Raw genomic sequence first — 18,097 nt, 5'->3', positions numbered from 1 at the left:
TGACTGAAGGTAATTGGGAAAAACTGAAGGACCTTTTCTTCCAGTGCCCCATGGCAAACCGGTAAGCTCGACTAGACTACAGTAAGTCATGAATCTTAGTCATCTCAGCTATTGCATAATTTATCATCTATATCTTGAAAGCTCATTCTGTGAAGAGCTAACCAGCTCCTGTTTGGAAGACTGCATCAAATCCATAGTCATTATACACATGCTACAGCAATCAGTTCCAGAGGATGTTGACCGTTTACGAAAACACATATTTCCAAAATAATCGAATATTTTACCTCCAAATTTTATACTAATTTTGTAATCTGTAGTAAATTGACTGCAGTTTACTCTCTTCATGATTTAAAAATCCCAAACAAAATAGAAAGAACTTGCATTTGTATAGCACCACTCACAACCCTAAGATGTTTGGGGTGCTTCACGGCTAAGGAAGTAAAATGCAGAGCATGAATGAGTTATAATAGACACAGCTTGCACCTTATCAAGTGACCAGTGAAATGTTATACACAATGATTTTTTTCAAAATGCCAGATGTTTCTGTGGCACCAAGTGAAACCTGAAGAAACAACCTCCTCCCCTCTCACTCAGAGATCATAGATACCCTACAGTGTGGAAGCAGGCCATTTGGCCCATCAAGCCTACACCACCCCTCCAAACAGCATTCCACCCTGACTCACCTATCATCGCTCTGTAACCCCCATGCTAACCCACCTTGCCTACACATCCCTGGACGCTATTGGCATGACCAGTCTACCTAACCTACACGTCTTTGGACTGTGGGAGGAAACTGGAGCACCTAGAGGAAACCCATACAATGCAGGGAGAATGTACAAACTCCACACAGACAATTGCCCAAGGGTGGAATCAAACCCAGCTCTACAGCACTGAGAGGCAGCTGTGCTAACCACTGAGCCACCATACCACCTCAGTCTTTGATGTCTTCGTAGCCCCTGTGTAAACTAGATTTATTTATGCCTCTCATCAAAGTTAGTAGAGAGTGAGGACTGCAGATGCTGGAGATCAGAGTCGAGTGTGGTGCTGGAAAAGCACAGCAGGTCAGGCAGCATCTGATGAGCAGGAGGATCAATGTTCCATCTCATCAAAGTTGGACATTAAGTAATGATATTTCCCTGAACCTAAACAGCATGGCATTTAGATTCAATGGGATGTGGTCAAAGACCATTCCTCTGACAATTGGTGACTTGCTTCAATCAGCAATCACCCACAAACAGAATCATGCATTCAACTTTCACACAGTTTACACTAGTCTTCTTATATTCACTTCAATCCTGACTACTACTCACCAAAACTGTGACGAAACCTTAATGGGCCTCAGAAAGGTTCTTGCTTATAATGACTGTTGAACAAATCATTGTTAACCCTGTAACACAATCATGGAAGTTTACAAGCACAATCTCTATGAGGTTACAAACCTGTGTTGCCTTGTGGTTTTTGCCCAGCACGTGTGCCATGCTCGGACAAAGTGTGTACTGTCCCATTGAAATTGCACAAGGAATCTAGGGACTCAGATTACTATCAACCATCTGCCTGCATCATTTAGTGCTCCTCAAAGTCCAGCAGCGTTGATAATGTATATCCACCAATGCCAACATGAGTTGTCTAACAAAAGTGGCAAAAGCTCCCAGTAACTAAGTCTTTGAAAAAGACCATTCTTCCAGATACGTGGAACTAAGTTGTCGCAGCCCACCTGGCACTGAGCTAAATAGCACGAAACCTGTTAGTGCATCCTGTTACTGCAATAAAAGTCTCAAGATCTTGAAATACTATGGTCCAAATGTTTAGACAGAAAATAGAAAATCTTGCAGGTATTTCATTGGTTAGGTAGCATCCATGGGGGCAGGTACAAGTTGATGCATTGTAGTCTACACGTCCTGAGGATATATTGTCAGATGACGTGGGGTGTTAATTTGGACACAATGCCATTGGCGCCATTCCCAGTATCTACTTGCCTGTTTCTACCCTGTCATTATTGCATGCCCAGCCAAGAAGGCATGGGGAGATCCATCTATTTGTTGGTCAGTTAATAGCGTTAACTGTCCATTGGGATGTGACCCATGACAGACAAAGGCTGGCTCCACATGTGAGACATAGGGCCTTTCACTGTTTGGGCTGATAGTAGGCAATGGGCTGGATAACACCTTTATGGGCTCTCTCTTGACACCTATAGTGTGGAGGTGTAGGGATCTTGGTCTGGCATAAAATCCTGGCCATCTTTTCAGGCCAATTACCTTTCATTCGAGCTGATATAAATTAGAAATGCAATATATTTTAAGTAAGTAAAAGGGAAAGGGAGGGGAAATGACAAAAAGAAAAGTCTGTTATGGGATAGACTGGCAGGAAGGACTAAATGGCAAAAAAGCTGATGGTTCGAGCCCAAAGGAATGGTACAAATGGAGAAGGTGTGTCAAGGAGAGAGGCAAATGGCAGAAAAAGAATAGCTGTAGCCCAAAAACAAAAATGAAAAATGCGAGTAAAGCAATAACTTGCAAAGTAATATAAACAAGATAAAGGGAGATGGTGGGACACAAAACTGGTGGATTCAGAGTTGAGTCCAGAAGGTTGCAAAGTGTCATTTTGAAATATGCGGTCCAATTCCTCCCTCTCTAAATCTGTGGGGTTTCTCTTGTCCTCCTCTCCCACCCCACCAGCCTCCACTGCCATTCTGCCAAAAACACCATCAAATATATCGTCGCAGTTCAGTTTTCCAAAGGCACTGTTGGATGGCAATAATGAATGGCCCAGCCACTCCTAAGTCATTTAGACAGCACTGCTCACAATGTGCTTAATCTTGTGGAGACCAAACACGGATTCAACAACCACTTTGCAGAACATCAAGCTTCAGGCCAAACTATGACCTTGAACTTCCAGGCGGGTGTAATTTTAATTCTCCATCTTACTTTCACACTGACCTCTCTGTCCTCAGCCCTTGCGCTGCTCCACCAAAAATTCATATAAGCACCAGGTCTTTATCTTTTGATTTCTCATGCCATACCTGATCCTACTTCTCTACTCCAAAATGATAATTCCACCTATGGTATCCTACAACATAGAAGTGAGCCATTCAGGCCATCGCACCCATGATGGCTCTTTGAAAGAGTTCTTGAAATTAATCCCACATCCAAGCTTCTTCCTCAAAACCCTGAAAAATAGTTCTATTGACCAGTATCTGTTGAAGGTCCATATGGAATCTGATTCTATCACCCATTTCAATAGTATATTCTAGATCTGTAACAAAAAGTCTTCATTTTCTCGTTCGATCTTTTTTCCAATTATTTTAAATATGCAATTTCTGGCTACCAACTCACAAGAAGAAGTACTTTCAACTTACTTCATTGAAGCCTCCTATTTAATACTTGCATTAGGTCTGCTCGACCTTCCCTGTTCCCAGCCTTCTCCAGTTGCTTCACAGAGTTGGAACCCTTGATTTCCTATATGGGTAGGTATCAATGAGCTGACCTTTGAATTGAGGATGACATCTTTTCAGGGTCTCAAGGTCTGCTGTGAGTCTTCATGACACTGAACAGGCCAAATATTGGCCTGCAGTTCTTTCATATGTGGCAGGATGACCCATATGATAGTGGGGTCAGCAGACCAGGATTTGCTTCCTTTTAGACCATTAGACGTCCATAAGAAATGGGAACAGGAGAAAGCCATTCAGCCCCATGAGCCTGCATCACAATTCAATGGGATCATGACTGATCCGACATTCCTTAAGTCCACTTTCCTGCCCTTTCCCCCAAATTCTTGATTCCTCTACTATTCAAGAATCTGTCCATCTCAGGCTTAAAAAAGACAAAAGGGCTCTGCCTCAGCAGCCTTTGACATGGAGTTCTAATTCAGCTCTGTGAGAGAAGAAATTCTTCCTTAAATTGGTACATCTTTGTGACTATGTTCCCTGATCCTAGCCTCTCCCAGGAGAGGAAACATTCCCTCAGTATTTACCCTGTCAAGCCCCTTAAGAATCCTATATGTTTCAATGTGATCAACTTGCATCCTTCTAAACTCCAGTGTGTAGAGTCCCAATCTGTTTAGTCTTTTCTAACCAGTCAATCCCTCTATACCAGGGATCATCCTATTGAAGCTTCACTGAACAGCTTCCAATGAAATAATATATTTCTTTAAAGAAAGGGGACTAAACTGCTCACAGTAGTCCAGAGGTGGGCTCACCAGTACCTGTACTGCTGCAGTAAGACTTCCCCACTGTTATACTCCAAACCCCTTGAAATAAGGAGAAAGTGACGACTGCAGGTGCTGGAGATCAGAGTTGAGACTGTGGTGCTGGAAAAGCACAGCAGGTCAGGCAGCATTCGAGGAGCAGGAGAATCAACGTTTTGGGCATCCGCCTGGTTCCTGATGAAGGGTTTCTGCCCGAAACATCGATTCTCCTGCTTCTTGGATACTGCCTAACCTGCTGTGCTTTTCCAGCATCACACTCTTACTTACCCCTTGAAATAAAGACCAACATACTCTTAACCTTTCAGATTACCTGCTGTGCCTGTGTGCTCGATTTCTGTGTTTCTTGCACAAATAGTCCCAAGTCCCTTTGCGTTGCAACTTTCTGCAGCTTTACTCATTTTTTTTCCCCCTGCTCTGCTGGCACTGTGCCTCAACATTATGCTTTTGGAATGTGTTGCTTGATGCAGCCTGGGAGACACTTTGACACCATTTTGAAATACTGGTAGCAATCTTTGAAATCAATCTTGCTGTAATTTATCCACTTCTGGAACTTTGATCATTTGCGAGTTGGGAAAACCTGACCTGGGATGGAGACAGTATTCAAAATCCAGACACGATGCCTGTCCATCAAAGTTCCTTCTGCAGGGATTTTGCCTGAATATTTGTAGAAGTGGAAAGATATTAATTCTGTTTATTTAATGACAGCAGAGGATATGGTGGAGGCATTGTTGGGCAAAGTTTCCCTAGCCCTCTTTATGTGTCATTGATAACAGTCACTGTAATACAGGAGTGTGGCAACAACAACTGCTCTGTATTACTGCTGTAATTATTGCCAATGCCTTGTCAAACACTGTTTTAGTTTATAGAAGACTGAGCTCACACAGTTGGTCGGGTGTTGTTGCCATCATCAATGGTAGCATTTTGAGACAGGAGGTTGCCAATGTGTAGGATGTGCTCAACATATTCAGAGTCTCTTATTTAATGTATATGGGAGGCGAAATATTCGGTTCACTGGATCTGAGTTGGTATGTGGCTTGTTTTGGCAACATTCAAAGACAGACCTAGTCTCCTACATGCAGCATTGGAATCTCTTATTTCTCACACTACATCAATGAATATACTTATGCACTTTGTGTGGTATAATCTGCCTGTATTGCACACAAAACAAAACTTTTCAATGTACCTAGGTACACGTGACATTAATAAATCAAATCAAATACACTTCAAAAGTAATTAATTGTCTGTAAAGCACTTTGAAAATCAATTGATCCTGAAAAGTGCTATATAAATGCAGGGTTTATTTTCTTTTATTTGTCTTCCTGATAAGACTCCTGTGCCTTCTGTCCCAAAATGTTCACGCTTAGGTCACCTTTGGGTCACCAGATTGGCTTGCTGCTGCTCTGATGTGTGGTTTGCAGCATTGAGATGGAACCCTGGAGGAATGAGATTTATAATCACAGAGAGTGAGCCAGATGGCAAATCAGTTTACACATATGGAACTGTGTTTATTTTAAAGAATAGCATATATCACATTAATTTACATTTTAGTTCAAATGAATGAAATGAATGAATATCACCTCTGTTGAATGCAACTTGCCAGGTCCACATATGGGTCAAGTAAGGGCCATGGGCAGGATCTAATATTTACTGAAGTTGACTTTTCATCTGGTTCTCTATTCGGTCCAATTCAGTTTAACTATGGCTTTATTCCGTTTCAGTTAAAATAATCTGGTAGAGATTGGAACCCTTTTCATTATCCCTGGAGACTGGCAGTGCCAGGGCATTTAATTGGGACAAGCACAAATTGGCATCACACTGGCAGATTCGTTCACTCTGCACTGACAACTGAACAACAAACTCTCTGCACAGTTGCCGGCCTCATTTTCCTGCATGTTTCCAAGCAAAATGCTGTCAAATGGTCTGCCCTTTGTCTCCATCATTTAACCGACTACTCGCTTCTCAACGCAGGGCGAAGGTGGTTGGTTATATTTTTTTCTCTCTCTGTTCCCGTCCTGCATCAACTGATTAACTGAAACCCCACGTGGGAAAACTATTTGAGTAATACTGCTGGAATGTTGTCAGAAAATTCCTCATTTACTCACAGCATCACTGCGGCTATTTGTGGGGGGGTGTTTATTGGGAACGGGAGGAAGGAGTGTGGTGGGGGGGTCGTTTGCCGGATTTTCAAATATTTAAAACTTTAGTGGAGTTTTGTTTTGTACATAAAGGACATATCATTATAGGACGTTTCACACAGCGCGCTTACATCTCTAATTTCAGTTTAGCTCTGGTCCGGGAGTCGACCCCTCTTCCAAAGAAATACAGTGCAAACAGTGTGACTGAATCTTGCAGTCATCTCAAACTCTGATTTTTACGTAAATGTCAAATAGGAGCCAGCTCTGGCAGGAGGTAAAAGCGATATGCTTAAAATGTTTTAAAAGTGGAAGGATCAACTAAAATATAAATGCGTGATTCTGGAATAGGAGGTGTTTCATGGACAGAGATGGGGGAGGAGGAAATTCGATTGATTTTTTTTGTGCTCACGTGTTAATTTTAAAGGTCTGTAGAATTGATATTCCTTCGTTTTGTCGCCTTTATTGGTTATCTGTGATCGCTTTTAAAATGGCAATGACTACCTTTCATATATTATTCAGCATATCATTCCTTTATACATGTACGGATGTACTCTATATGTTAAACATTTACACATCCGTCAGGTTGGGGGACACTCATCACTGAAACAATAAAAGGAGGGTGTTGGTGGAGGGTACGAATGAGATAAATTGCAGTGGATTTTCATGTTGCTTTACTGTCGCTTGCAGCAATGTGTGGAATGCGCGCATGCGCTCCCAGTTGCGGATGGGCGAGGCGTGGTCTTATTTGAATATTCTGCCGGGGTTATCCAATGAGTAGGTGGGGAATGGAGTGGGGCGTGTACGTCACAATAACGGCGGTGTTTGATTGACGTGTGCAGTTTGGTTGGGGAAGGGGGGAGGAAGGGGACGCAGCTGGTTGGCTGCTTGGTGTATCAATGTGTGTATCTGTGTGCCTGTGTGTATCAGTGTGTGTATCTGTATGTGTATATCTGTGTCTATTAATTCGTGTATGTGTGTGTCTGTGTATATCAATGTATGTACCTATATATGTGTATTAATGTCTGTACTTGTATGTGTCTATATGTGCATCAGCTTGTGGAAATATGTGTGTATCTGTATGTGTGCATCTGTGTGTACTAATGTGTGTATGTGTATTAGTATGCACTGTATGTACAAGTGTGAGCACATTCATGTGTACCTGTATGCATGTATCAATGAGTGCTTCTGTATGTATTAATGTGTATATCTGAATATATGTACCTGAATGTATGTATATCTGTGTGTATTATGTGTGTATCTGTATTTTAATGTGCAACAGTGTGTCCATGAGTATAACAGTGTCAATGTATATTTTAATGGGTGTAAGTGTATCAGTGTATATTTTAATGGGTGTGTATGTATGTGTGTGTCAATGTATACTTTAATGTGTGTATCTGCGTGTGTCAATGCATGTATTAATGTGTGTGAATAGCGGTGTGTTTATCAATATATGTGTACATGAATATGAATGTCAGTGTGTGCATGTCAATATGCGTAATAATGTGTGAATAGCAGTGTGTTTATCAATATATGTATATATCAATGAGTGTCTGTATGTGTATGTCAATATGTGTATTAATGTGAGCGAATAGCAAGCAGTGTGTATCAATGTGTGTATATATACGAATGTGTGCGCCTGAGTGCGGACCCAGAGCGCTGCGCTGCTCAGTGGCTCACACACATACTCTACTCCAATCTGTGCTGTGCCATTAAAACCCCCACCGTATATATAAAAAAAAGACGCTCCTCTCTGACAGTCCGACAAGGCGTTCGCTGAGACCGCCCGTCCGCCTCTCTGCTCCAGATTCGAGGAATTTCTCTCCCACCACTCATCGCTTCTGAGGAGAAAAAAAGAACCGTGTGTTTTATTTTCTCTCATTTTTTTTGTTAATTCCTTGAGAGGGGAAAACAAAAAATGTGGAAGAACTCTCAGTGTTGAAACGGACCTATTCCGATCCTGATTTGAAGAGGAGGAGGAGGGGAGTTGCTGCTGAAGAAAGAAAATAAGAAGCCGGGCACAACTTTCTCTGCAGCCGAAAGCAACTTTCAGTCTGGATTTCTGAAGGGAGAAGAAGAGGGTGCAGCGAAAAAGCTTGTTTCTTTATTTTCCGAATTGTTAAATTCGCCCTGCACGCTACCCGCTTGCCTTGTGGCATCGGTGAAGTATTCATGTGTGCGAGAAGAGTTCTTCCCTGAAACTTTCGCTGTGATTTTTGTGGGCTTTTTTTGTGTGTGTGTTTTGAGTACATAAAAGTTTTTTTTGTTGTTGTTGTGCTGTTTTGCAAGAAAGAAAAGCGGTGCGAAACAAAAATGGTTCCGTCTGGGATATACCTGGCTGCCAAGTTGCTAGCAGCCGTACACCTTCTGCAGTTGTTCGCTCAGAGCGGCCGGGCTTTGGTGTGCTTACCGTGCGAGGAATCTAAATGCGAGGAGCCCAGGAACTGCCCCGGGAGTATCGTGATGGACTTCTGCGGCTGCTGCTCCGCCTGCGCCCGGCAGAAGAACGAGAGCTGCGGCGGCGTGTACGGTCTGTACGGGACTTGCGACCGCGGCCTCCGGTGTGTGATCCGACCCCCGTTCAATGGCGATTCCATCACCGGCTACCAAGTCGGCCTCTGCGAAGGTAGCTCGGAAATCAGCGCGGACTTTCTCTCTCTCTCTTTTAACATGGCGGGGTGGCATGCTGTAACTTAGAACCGAGTGAAGTTCACTCTAGTTGCTATTTTCACATTTCACTGACGGAGTGGGGGGGGAAGCTAAGTTATTTTTTTAAATTGCAGTGTATACTTTTGCACAACGTAGCCAGTGGAAGCAAAATTTTGAACCCGCTTTGTATATTTAGCATATAAATATATATTTAAAATTGCAATGCACCTTTTTGCGGATTTGATTAGGGCTGGAATCTGCAAAATTGCATAGTTTTTTTGCATTGGGTGTGATGACCTGCACACAATTGGATTTATTCATGTCCTTTTAAATGTATATATGTAGTACCTACACAACATATAATAGCTTTTTATAATCTTTACAATCGCACATTTGTGGCTGAGTTGAGGCTGTGATCTGGTAGTGTGTAAAGGGGATTTTTTTGTTGCTGCTAATAGATTCCTTGCTGTTTTGGGATTCGATGCTGCGAGCTCGGGGTTTGACTGTGGGCTGTTGAGGGGTTTTTTTTTGACAGGAATGTTTGCTATGTCTGATTGCGGACCGGCCCCTAAGGTTTGGAAGCCACACTGTTATGCCTCAGGGAAGCACGCCGTGAGCGCCCGGTCGATGAGAGCCCTCCTTACAGTGTTTTGAGAACCGACAGCACACGACAAAGCGCACACCACCAACTTTACAGCCTAACTTTCAGCAATTTACATCAGTGTAGGTCGGTGCTGTCATTTGTAAAGTGTGTATTTGTGTGGGGGGAGGGGGGAATTATGTGGTTACAGGTGGGGACCACACGCCGGCCACTTGTGGCTTTTTCATTAGTTTAATAAATACAAGCTGAAGACAGTGAGTAAGGAATTTAAAAGAAAACACCCTTTTCTAACTGAGTGCAGCGGGATACTGGAAATTCTGCCGTCACGATTTATATCAGAGTCTGGACCCGGCTTTCCAAATGGGATCGGGGTAACTTGAAATGCGGCCTCTTTATTTTTTCTCTCTCTTCTGAGGAGACTTCATAGAATCAAACTGGCGAGAGAATGAAAAAGGCCATCCGATTTACTTACTTGCCTAAAATATATTTTGCTTTGTCTAAACTCGATTTCACTTTGACCCGGGCATTTAATTCCTTTAGGCAGCAGGATTTTGTATTTTCTAAAAAGTAGGAACAAATCTCTGCTCAGAAGTTTTCTTACACCCCCCCCCCCCCCAAAACAGAAATGCTTGGCGAGTACTTTTCCATCCTCCCCCACACCCCCGTTCTCCCTTATTAATTTTCAAATGCAGAAACTTGCTTTCTGAGCAATCCCTCTCGAATGACAGGCGGCAGTAGTGAGCTTTGGAGAAAAATCAGAAATTCTCACGATTGGGGGGAAAACAAAACAGTAATTGAGCTCGAAATCTCTTCTCCAGGAACTTAAGTCGATCGGTTTTTGTTTTGCTTGTTACCAATTATCTAAGGTTGTTCCAGACCGTGACAGAGGGGTGGGGAGAAGATGGGGTTCAGGGTGCAGGGGATGTTGGAAACTAAAGGTAACTAACTACATTTGGCTTTGGGAGCTGCTGTTTTTCTTTTAAATTCCTAAGCAGCAGGAATGTCAGCCTTCCTCCACCACTTTCTTATCCTGAAAGTTTCGAGAGCCCTCCACCCTTTCTCCTTCAGATCCCAAGGATTTCCTTCCCTTCGCCTGCTGGGACCTTTCCAGGGCTCAGCTCCAACCTTGGAGCACATGATACATCAAAACAAGAGCTTACCAGAGTGCAGACCCAGCACTAACCAACCCATGACCTGTACTTCCTAGCTTCTGAACAAAACAAGGTTCATGTTTGTGTTTTAGCTGTTTAGATTTGGCACCAAATTCTGAAGGAGAAGTTGGCAAGGGGAATGTTAGTTCGAGGTGTTACTTCAGGCTCCTCGATGCCTCAGAATCTTTAACTCATCAGGAACTGAGCACCACTGCTCAGGCCCCAGTTGTAGCATCACAGTGAGCTGATCTCACCTGGTGAGGGATTAAGATTACTGTGATTGGTGTCACCAATTTCAGGTTAGTGAAGGCCAAATTAGGGACTGCTTACCTATCCAGAGATTTCACCTGGAAGCCCCATAGTGTGGGGGCAGAATTCAGCTTAACCAGGATGCTACCTCCAGTCAGGCAAAGTCGACATAGGATACTGACTCTGTGGATGAGCTTCCTGGGCCCAGACAGATTCGGTGCTTGTCTGAGGGGAAAGCCTTGGCACTGTGCCACATAACGGGAAACCTGCTAGCGCATACAGTTACTGCAGCAAAACAAAACCTTGAAAGTCTGGAAGCGCTTTGGTCCATAAATGTAGAATGAAAGCAGAGGATGCTGAAAGTACTTCGCTGATCAGGCAATATCCGTGGAGCCCAAACACAGTTAACGTACTGTTTGTTATACCTCCCGAGGGTATGTTGGCAGGTGAGGTGAGATGCAAGTTTGAATGCAACCCTTTAATCCTGTTCAGGAGAAGAGAATGTCGTCATGGGAAGAGGGAACTTGTTTTGTACATTTCACAAGCCTGGTATGCTGTGAAAAAGATGTGATCATTGAGATATGGACCATTGTGCCAAAAGGATGGTGTGATCGCGGATAGATTTATTACTGTGACCTAATCTTAGGCTCCACTTTAAATTGAGAAGAAAATCAAAGTATTGTAATATAGGTAAATTTCACAGCTACATGTGTTTATAATATCTATTCACCACTTTAGTACCTCAACATCCTTCATTGATAAAGATGTAAGTCTATTTATTGTAGTAGATTGTGTGAACTGCCAGAATATCAACTGAAAGACAGGCAGTGTTATCTCCCTGTTGGTGACTTGCTCTATGCTCAGATACTGACAGGGCCACTAAGGGAAGGAAACGTGCTGAGTACAAGAGCTAACATTCTGTCTGGTCTCTCCTGAGACCTGGGGAACACCTGTATGCTCATGTCACTAGAATGGAGGGGAAGCTGGAGGAAGCCATTCCACACAGGAATACTTTAAAGAGAATCAGTTATATGTTTGCAAAGGAAGGACATCACCGGATGGGTCACAAAAGGCTGGGAAATGAGTTTAAAGCAGGTAGCTCTGCTCAAAGAGGTCTGGTTCAAATGTCCTCTGCTAATATAATTACTTGATTCTTTGGTGCTATTTCCATTCTTGCAACACAAAATCATGTTATGCTTTATTTTCCCTGTAAATGTTGTCTTTTAATTCTTGTGGTGTCATAGATTCCACTCGTGTTATCTCCATGAAATACATGCTTTTTAATTGGTAAGGAAGGCCATGGTTTACCAAGTTATGCTGAACAGTAGTGAGAAGACTCCACTGGTGGCCTTAGTGGGTTAATCCAGGGGGCGATGAGATGCTGAACCATAGAAATTTGTCATCTTGTATTCTCCGAGACCTCAGCCAGAGGAGCAGTGAGGCTGTGTCAGTTGTCCCTTCAGATTAGGTAAAGAAGCTTCACAGCCCTTCAGATGGATAGTAAAACACTGTCAATGGGCAGTGAGCTAGAGGGTTTTGTCAAATGTAGGCATAATTTGGAGCAAAAACCTGTCAGCACTGATGTAAAATGGACACTTGGCGGCAGTACTGTAAAACTGCTCCAGGAAGAGCAACTTGAGTCAGCAGTTATTGGAGGAGAATAAATAGAGTTTACGTTAAATATGTAAACAAATGCAAAATATGGTGTAAATTTTAACATTTGCCTGGATTTTTCCAATGGCCAGACATAGATGGGAGTTGGTCATGGGAACCCTGCGGAATCCTCATCCTAGCACAATCCCAAGGAATTGATTGGGAAATTGAATCATCTGCTGAGCAATTGTGTTACATCTGGAACCCTGAAGATTCCATTTCAGCAGAGACTTTGGAGGGTTCTAGTGAGGTTAAGTAAAATACTTGCTCAGGAAACATTAGGCGGTTAAATCCGAGTCGTAACTCCTCAATAGCTGTTAAACTGACCCCGTATATACTTCAGACTCTTGCCCTCCAGCTACACCTTCCTCAGAACCCCTACATCATGGAGCCTGACCAATCAGCCTCATGGGACCTGATTGGAATCCCCTGCTGCTGTATTCTAACACACCCAGCCTACTCCACCAGACCCGATTTCTTCCACCCCAATGACCTACCCTAAACAGTACATCCCATACCTGGTACCCTGGCACCCTAATCACTTCTGACTTGGCATCCTGCCCAGCTGGAACCCCACACCATTCAACTTGATCCCTACATACCTGGCGCATAATCCCTGATGGACACCCTCCCCCAGCTGGCACCTAACTTTACCTGGAACCCAGCCCTTCCCATCTAGCATCCTACCCACCCTGCATCACTAACCCAGCATCCTACCTCATACTCACCTGCATCTTACCCTTGCACCCTGTTCCCTCCCTAGCTCCAACCCTACTGACTTGATATACTAACCCTGTGTCTATCTGTCACCTTCCCCTCCCAGAACCCTAATACTTTGTGTACTTAGTAATTGACAGTGGCTGTCAGTGTTAGAATGGAGCAGTGGACAGGTGTGAAGAGGGAGGGATGCCATAGTTTGACTTCCCCCAACAGTTCTATACAGTGAAAGAGTTGTCATTGGAACAGGAGTAGGCCATTCAGCCCCCCCAACAAGCCATTCAGTGGGATGCTGGCTGATCTGTGGCCTAACTCCATATATTTACTGTGGGCCCATAATCCTTGATCATTTTTTGTTAAAGAAAAATGTTAATCTCAGTTTTAAAACTAACAACTCATCTAGCATCAACTGCCATTTGTGTAAGGGAGTTCCAAACATCTACTACCGTTTGTGCATAGAAGTGCTTCCTAACATCTCTCCTGAATGATCTGGCCTCATTAATAGACCATGTCCCCTTGTTCTTGAATCGTCAACCACTGGAAGTGGATGATCAACTTTTGCCTATTCCTGGTAATATATTGAAGACTTCGATCAGATCATTCCTCAACCTGAGAAAGTCTAGAGAAAATAGGCCTAATTTTTGTAATCTCTCACTATAACCCAACCCTTGAACTCCAGATATCGTTCTTGCAAACCAAGTTTTCCTCCCTTCAAGCCCAGTATCACCTTCAGAATGGATGTGTAGTTTTACACTGAAGCAACCCTGATTGGAATCTGCTGTCAGAAATGGGTAGCCTTCTTCTTTCATAAAATTCCTTGGAAAATCTGGCCCATTGTTTAATTAAATATTTCTACCATATCTTTTAGTAGCCTGTAAAAAGGTTCCAGGTCAAATTTCTGAATCTGTACCTGCCATGACTTGTTATGCTCTTTGTGCACTGAAGAATGAGTAAACTGAAAGTTAAACTCCAGGCATAAGTGTGAATGACTTGATACTCATGACTCTGACACGTCTGTGTCACACATTTAAAATGATAGCTTCTGGTATCATTATTGAGGGGGGGTGGTGGCTATGGGACCCTTTAATTTGCTAATTACTTCTACAGACATTGTGCCTTTCAGAACTTAAATGTTGTAGGGCACACATGGTGTCTTTATGTATCTTTATTTACTGAGTCAGTTCCACTCTGATATTGCCCTTTTAAAGCGTTGACTAAATTTGAAAAATCTTGAGGAAAGAAGATTTAAGAAACAAACTTTGGAAGCCACATGACATGGAAAGTACTCGGCTATTGAGAATCAGAGAACCCCCACATATGTCATATATAAACAAACATTTGGGAACAATTCCCAATTAATTGGTGACTATGCTGTTGCCAAGATTGTGACTTGTTTGATACTCAAGCACGGTTTGCAGTAACATGCAAATTGTGGGCTTATTTTGATCCTGACCGTGTTCTGAAAATACTTGCCTTTCAGATGAGAGCTGGGAAGACGACCAACTTCTTGGAATCGAGCCCTGCAATGAAAACCTAGCAACAGGCTGCAACATCGTCAATGGGAAGTGCGAGTGCGACACTATTCGGACCTGTAACAATCCATTTGTATTTCCCAGTCGGGAAAACTGCCTTTTGGCAATAAAGCAGATTGAAGGTAAGTGCACAGTGAATGTCAAAAAGGCACTCCAGATTGGAATTTGTAAATTTGGCATTGTCTTTTATGTTCGGCAGTGGCCACAAATGTAACTGACAGCTCAGTGGGTGTGGATAGATAGAGAATTGGTGAGGTCATCTTACAGAGATATTTAGACTCAGATCTGCCTTTGGTCTCCACCCACTCAAGGCCAGATCTCTCCCCCCTCTCTCTTTCTAATTCATTCTTGTCATTTATACCTATCTTCTATTTGAGAGCCTCTGTAAAATTACAGAATTCTGTGTGATATGAAGCACAAGGTGTCGTTCTTAAATTTTCATTGTCACCTGCCGATTATTTCTGTAGATTTGTTGAGTTGGCTTTACAGAAACCACGGAACACCGTTAGAGTTAGTTGAAATCCCATTTCCCTGCTTTTTTTCCCTGCATTGTATAGTATTTTTCTAAATACTGCCCTCTCAAGGTCTCACCATTCTCCCAAAAAACTACTTTTTGAAAGCAATTCCTCAAAAGTTGCAGAATGTCAGAGCCAATCAGAATTGGGAGAGACAGCTGGGGGGAAATGGTTCAACATGTAGTTGACAAGGAGGGTTTTCAGGGGGCTTTTGAAGGCGAGAAGTTAGGTAGCAAAGAAAGAGGGGCTTAGAGAGGCAGTTGGAGTGGTAGGACAAGAGACTGGAAGGTTCTATACATGATGGTAAAGTGGACGAACAGGACCACATGAAGCTAGTCAGAACCAGAAGATGGGGGAACAGAGCGATGACTATAAGGGACGGTTAATGGGGGAGGGGGGCTGCAAAAATAAGGAGAGCACATCAGCTGCTCACTCCTCTTCTAGTTTTTCTTGCTATTGCAATCAATAGCTGATCCACTGCTGTCTAGTTTTCTTCCTGACCTGCAGAATCTCTCTCCCCCAACACCCCCATGGGAGGATTGGAGGAGGTAACAAAGGCAGGGAGAGATTTATGGACCCAGCTCTCCCTTATCTTGACTTTGTATTAACGTTATTGCCTTGTTCTGAACTATGGAATTAGCCTTTCACAAGTTCATCTCTGCTCCTTTCATAATTTAAATGGCTCTGTTGAAACAGCCCCACCCAGCACCATGAATACACACTTCAAAAATGTACTTTATTCATAAAAAATCTTTGTATACATACACAGTCATGAAAGCAGTTTGGTTTTGAACAGCCTTTGCATATGGAGAATAAACAAACATTGGAGTTTGAACAAACAAACCCAAGGCATTTCTAACTTATGCAAAATACTACTTACATATATTTGAGGCACCGGGAAGGTCCAGTAACTGAACAGACCCCCTTTGTACTTTGGCCAAAAGACCTTAGACGGTGGTCTTTCCCCCACTGCACCTTGGCAGCAGCTGTCACAAACTTTAGTGCATCCTTCAGCACATAGTCTTGGACCTTGGAACGTGTCAGTCTTCAACACTGGATCGCAGTCACCTCTTTGCTCTGGAGGACCAACAGGTTTCGGACAGACTGAAGTGTGTCTTTTAACGAGTTGATGGTCCTCCAGGCACAGGTACTGTTTGTCTCAGCGTGCCTGGAGCATGTATAGGCAGCTGTTCAGCAATGATACATCAGCCTCTTCTGGGAAAAGGTCCAAACAGCCGCATGCCTTCTTCCACCTTCTTCACAGTCACCCTGTCCGTGTTCTGGACACCACCTGGCCTGGGTGCAGGTGCTTGCTAAGGTCATAGCTTTTGGTTGGCTTTATCCTGAATTGGTGTTAGGCCGAAACCATTGTGAGAAGGTTCACCAACTGATCATCCTCCAATGTCCAATCACGATCCAGTGATGATCTCAATTCTCTGATAACTCGAAACTTGGAGTTTACACTTGAGTTTAGCTGGAAAACCGTTCGCAGGAAGTGTCTCCAGCTGCAACACCTGGAAATCTGGGTTTTGGAGTGGGAGCAGTTTTTAGGGACACTGTGGAGAATCATGAAGCTGAGTATGGTGGGCTGGTCACTCCTCAGGTTAAGACTCCACAGATAGGAAGGGAATGGGTGACCACCCGACAATGCAAGTGGACAAGGCAGGCAGTGCAGGCTATTCCCCTGAAAAACAGATAGACCACTTTGGATACAGTTGAGACACTGGCTCCACTGCACGGGACAGGAGGAGAAAGTGTGAGAATGCACTAATCTTCAGGGATTCAGTTGTAAGGGGAATAGATAAGTGTTTCTGTGGCCACAAAAAAGGTTCCAGGATGGTATGCTGCCTTCCTGTTGCTAAGGTCAAGGGTGCCTCAGATCACCTAACAGAACATTCTAGAAGGAGGGGCTTATTCCAGTGGTTGTAGTATACATTGCTGCAAACATCACTGGTTTGAAAAAAGGGATGAGGCCCTAAAAGCTGAAGATAGGAGTTAGGCAGTAAGTTGAAAAGGACCTCAAAGATAGTGATTTTGGGATTACTATGAATGCCATGTGCTAGGCAGAGTAGAAATAGTAGGACATATCAGTTGAATTTGTGACTAGAAAGATGGTGCATGGAAAAGTTTTCAGATTCCTGGGACTGATTCTAGGGGAATCAGTATTCCTGATTAGTACAAGCAAGACAGCTTATCCTGGGCAGGACCAGGATGGATGTCATGGGGCAGGTCCATGCAACTGAGGTTGGACGGGTTTGAACTAAATGCCAGGGAATGGGAACCTAAGCAGGGTGACAAAGGAAAGAGAAACAAGCATAGTAATGGACGAGAGAACAGTAAAGTCCAAAGTAAATAGACAAGGGTGAGATTTCCACAGTACAGAGAAAAGTCAGGATGATTAAAACTGTCAAAAAGGTCAGTTTAAAGGGCTTTGTGTCTCAGTGCATGAAGCGTTCGGAAATAGGGGAGACAGACTGACAGTGCAAATTGGGATAAATGGATGTGATCTCAAGGCTGTTACAGAGGCATGATTGCACGGAGTACAGGGAACATAACAGTCCGGGATAGTTGACCTTTCAGAAAGACAGGAGGGAAGGAACAAGTGGCGGGGCAGCATTGTTAGTAAGAGATGAAATGAGGACAATTGAGAGATGATCTAGGCTTGGCTGATGTAGCATCAATTTTGGTTGAGGTA

General features: G+C 43.3%; 1 protein-coding gene across 1 annotated transcript in view; it reads left to right on the top strand.

Moving 5' to 3' along the window:
* Positions 1-7,943: 7,943 nt before the first annotated feature.
* The window catches only part of crim1 (cysteine rich transmembrane BMP regulator 1 (chordin-like)), a 206,198-nt gene continuing 196,044 nt past the window's right edge, over positions 7,944-18,097 (top strand). The window contains exons 1-2 of the mRNA XM_060831315.1: positions 7,944-8,961; positions 14,836-15,009. Coding sequence (XP_060687298.1) covers positions 8,649-8,961; positions 14,836-15,009 — 487 coding nt within the window. The 5' untranslated portion in view covers positions 7,944-8,648. The remainder of the gene's footprint in view (positions 8,962-14,835; positions 15,010-18,097) is intronic.

Source organism: Hemiscyllium ocellatum, chromosome 10, assembly GCF_020745735.1.
Source record: "Hemiscyllium ocellatum isolate sHemOce1 chromosome 10, sHemOce1.pat.X.cur, whole genome shotgun sequence".
NCBI lineage: Eukaryota > Metazoa > Chordata > Chondrichthyes > Orectolobiformes > Hemiscylliidae > Hemiscyllium > Hemiscyllium ocellatum.
The sequence above is the reverse complement of the archived record's forward strand: the minus strand, read 5'-3'. Positions and strand labels throughout refer to the sequence as shown.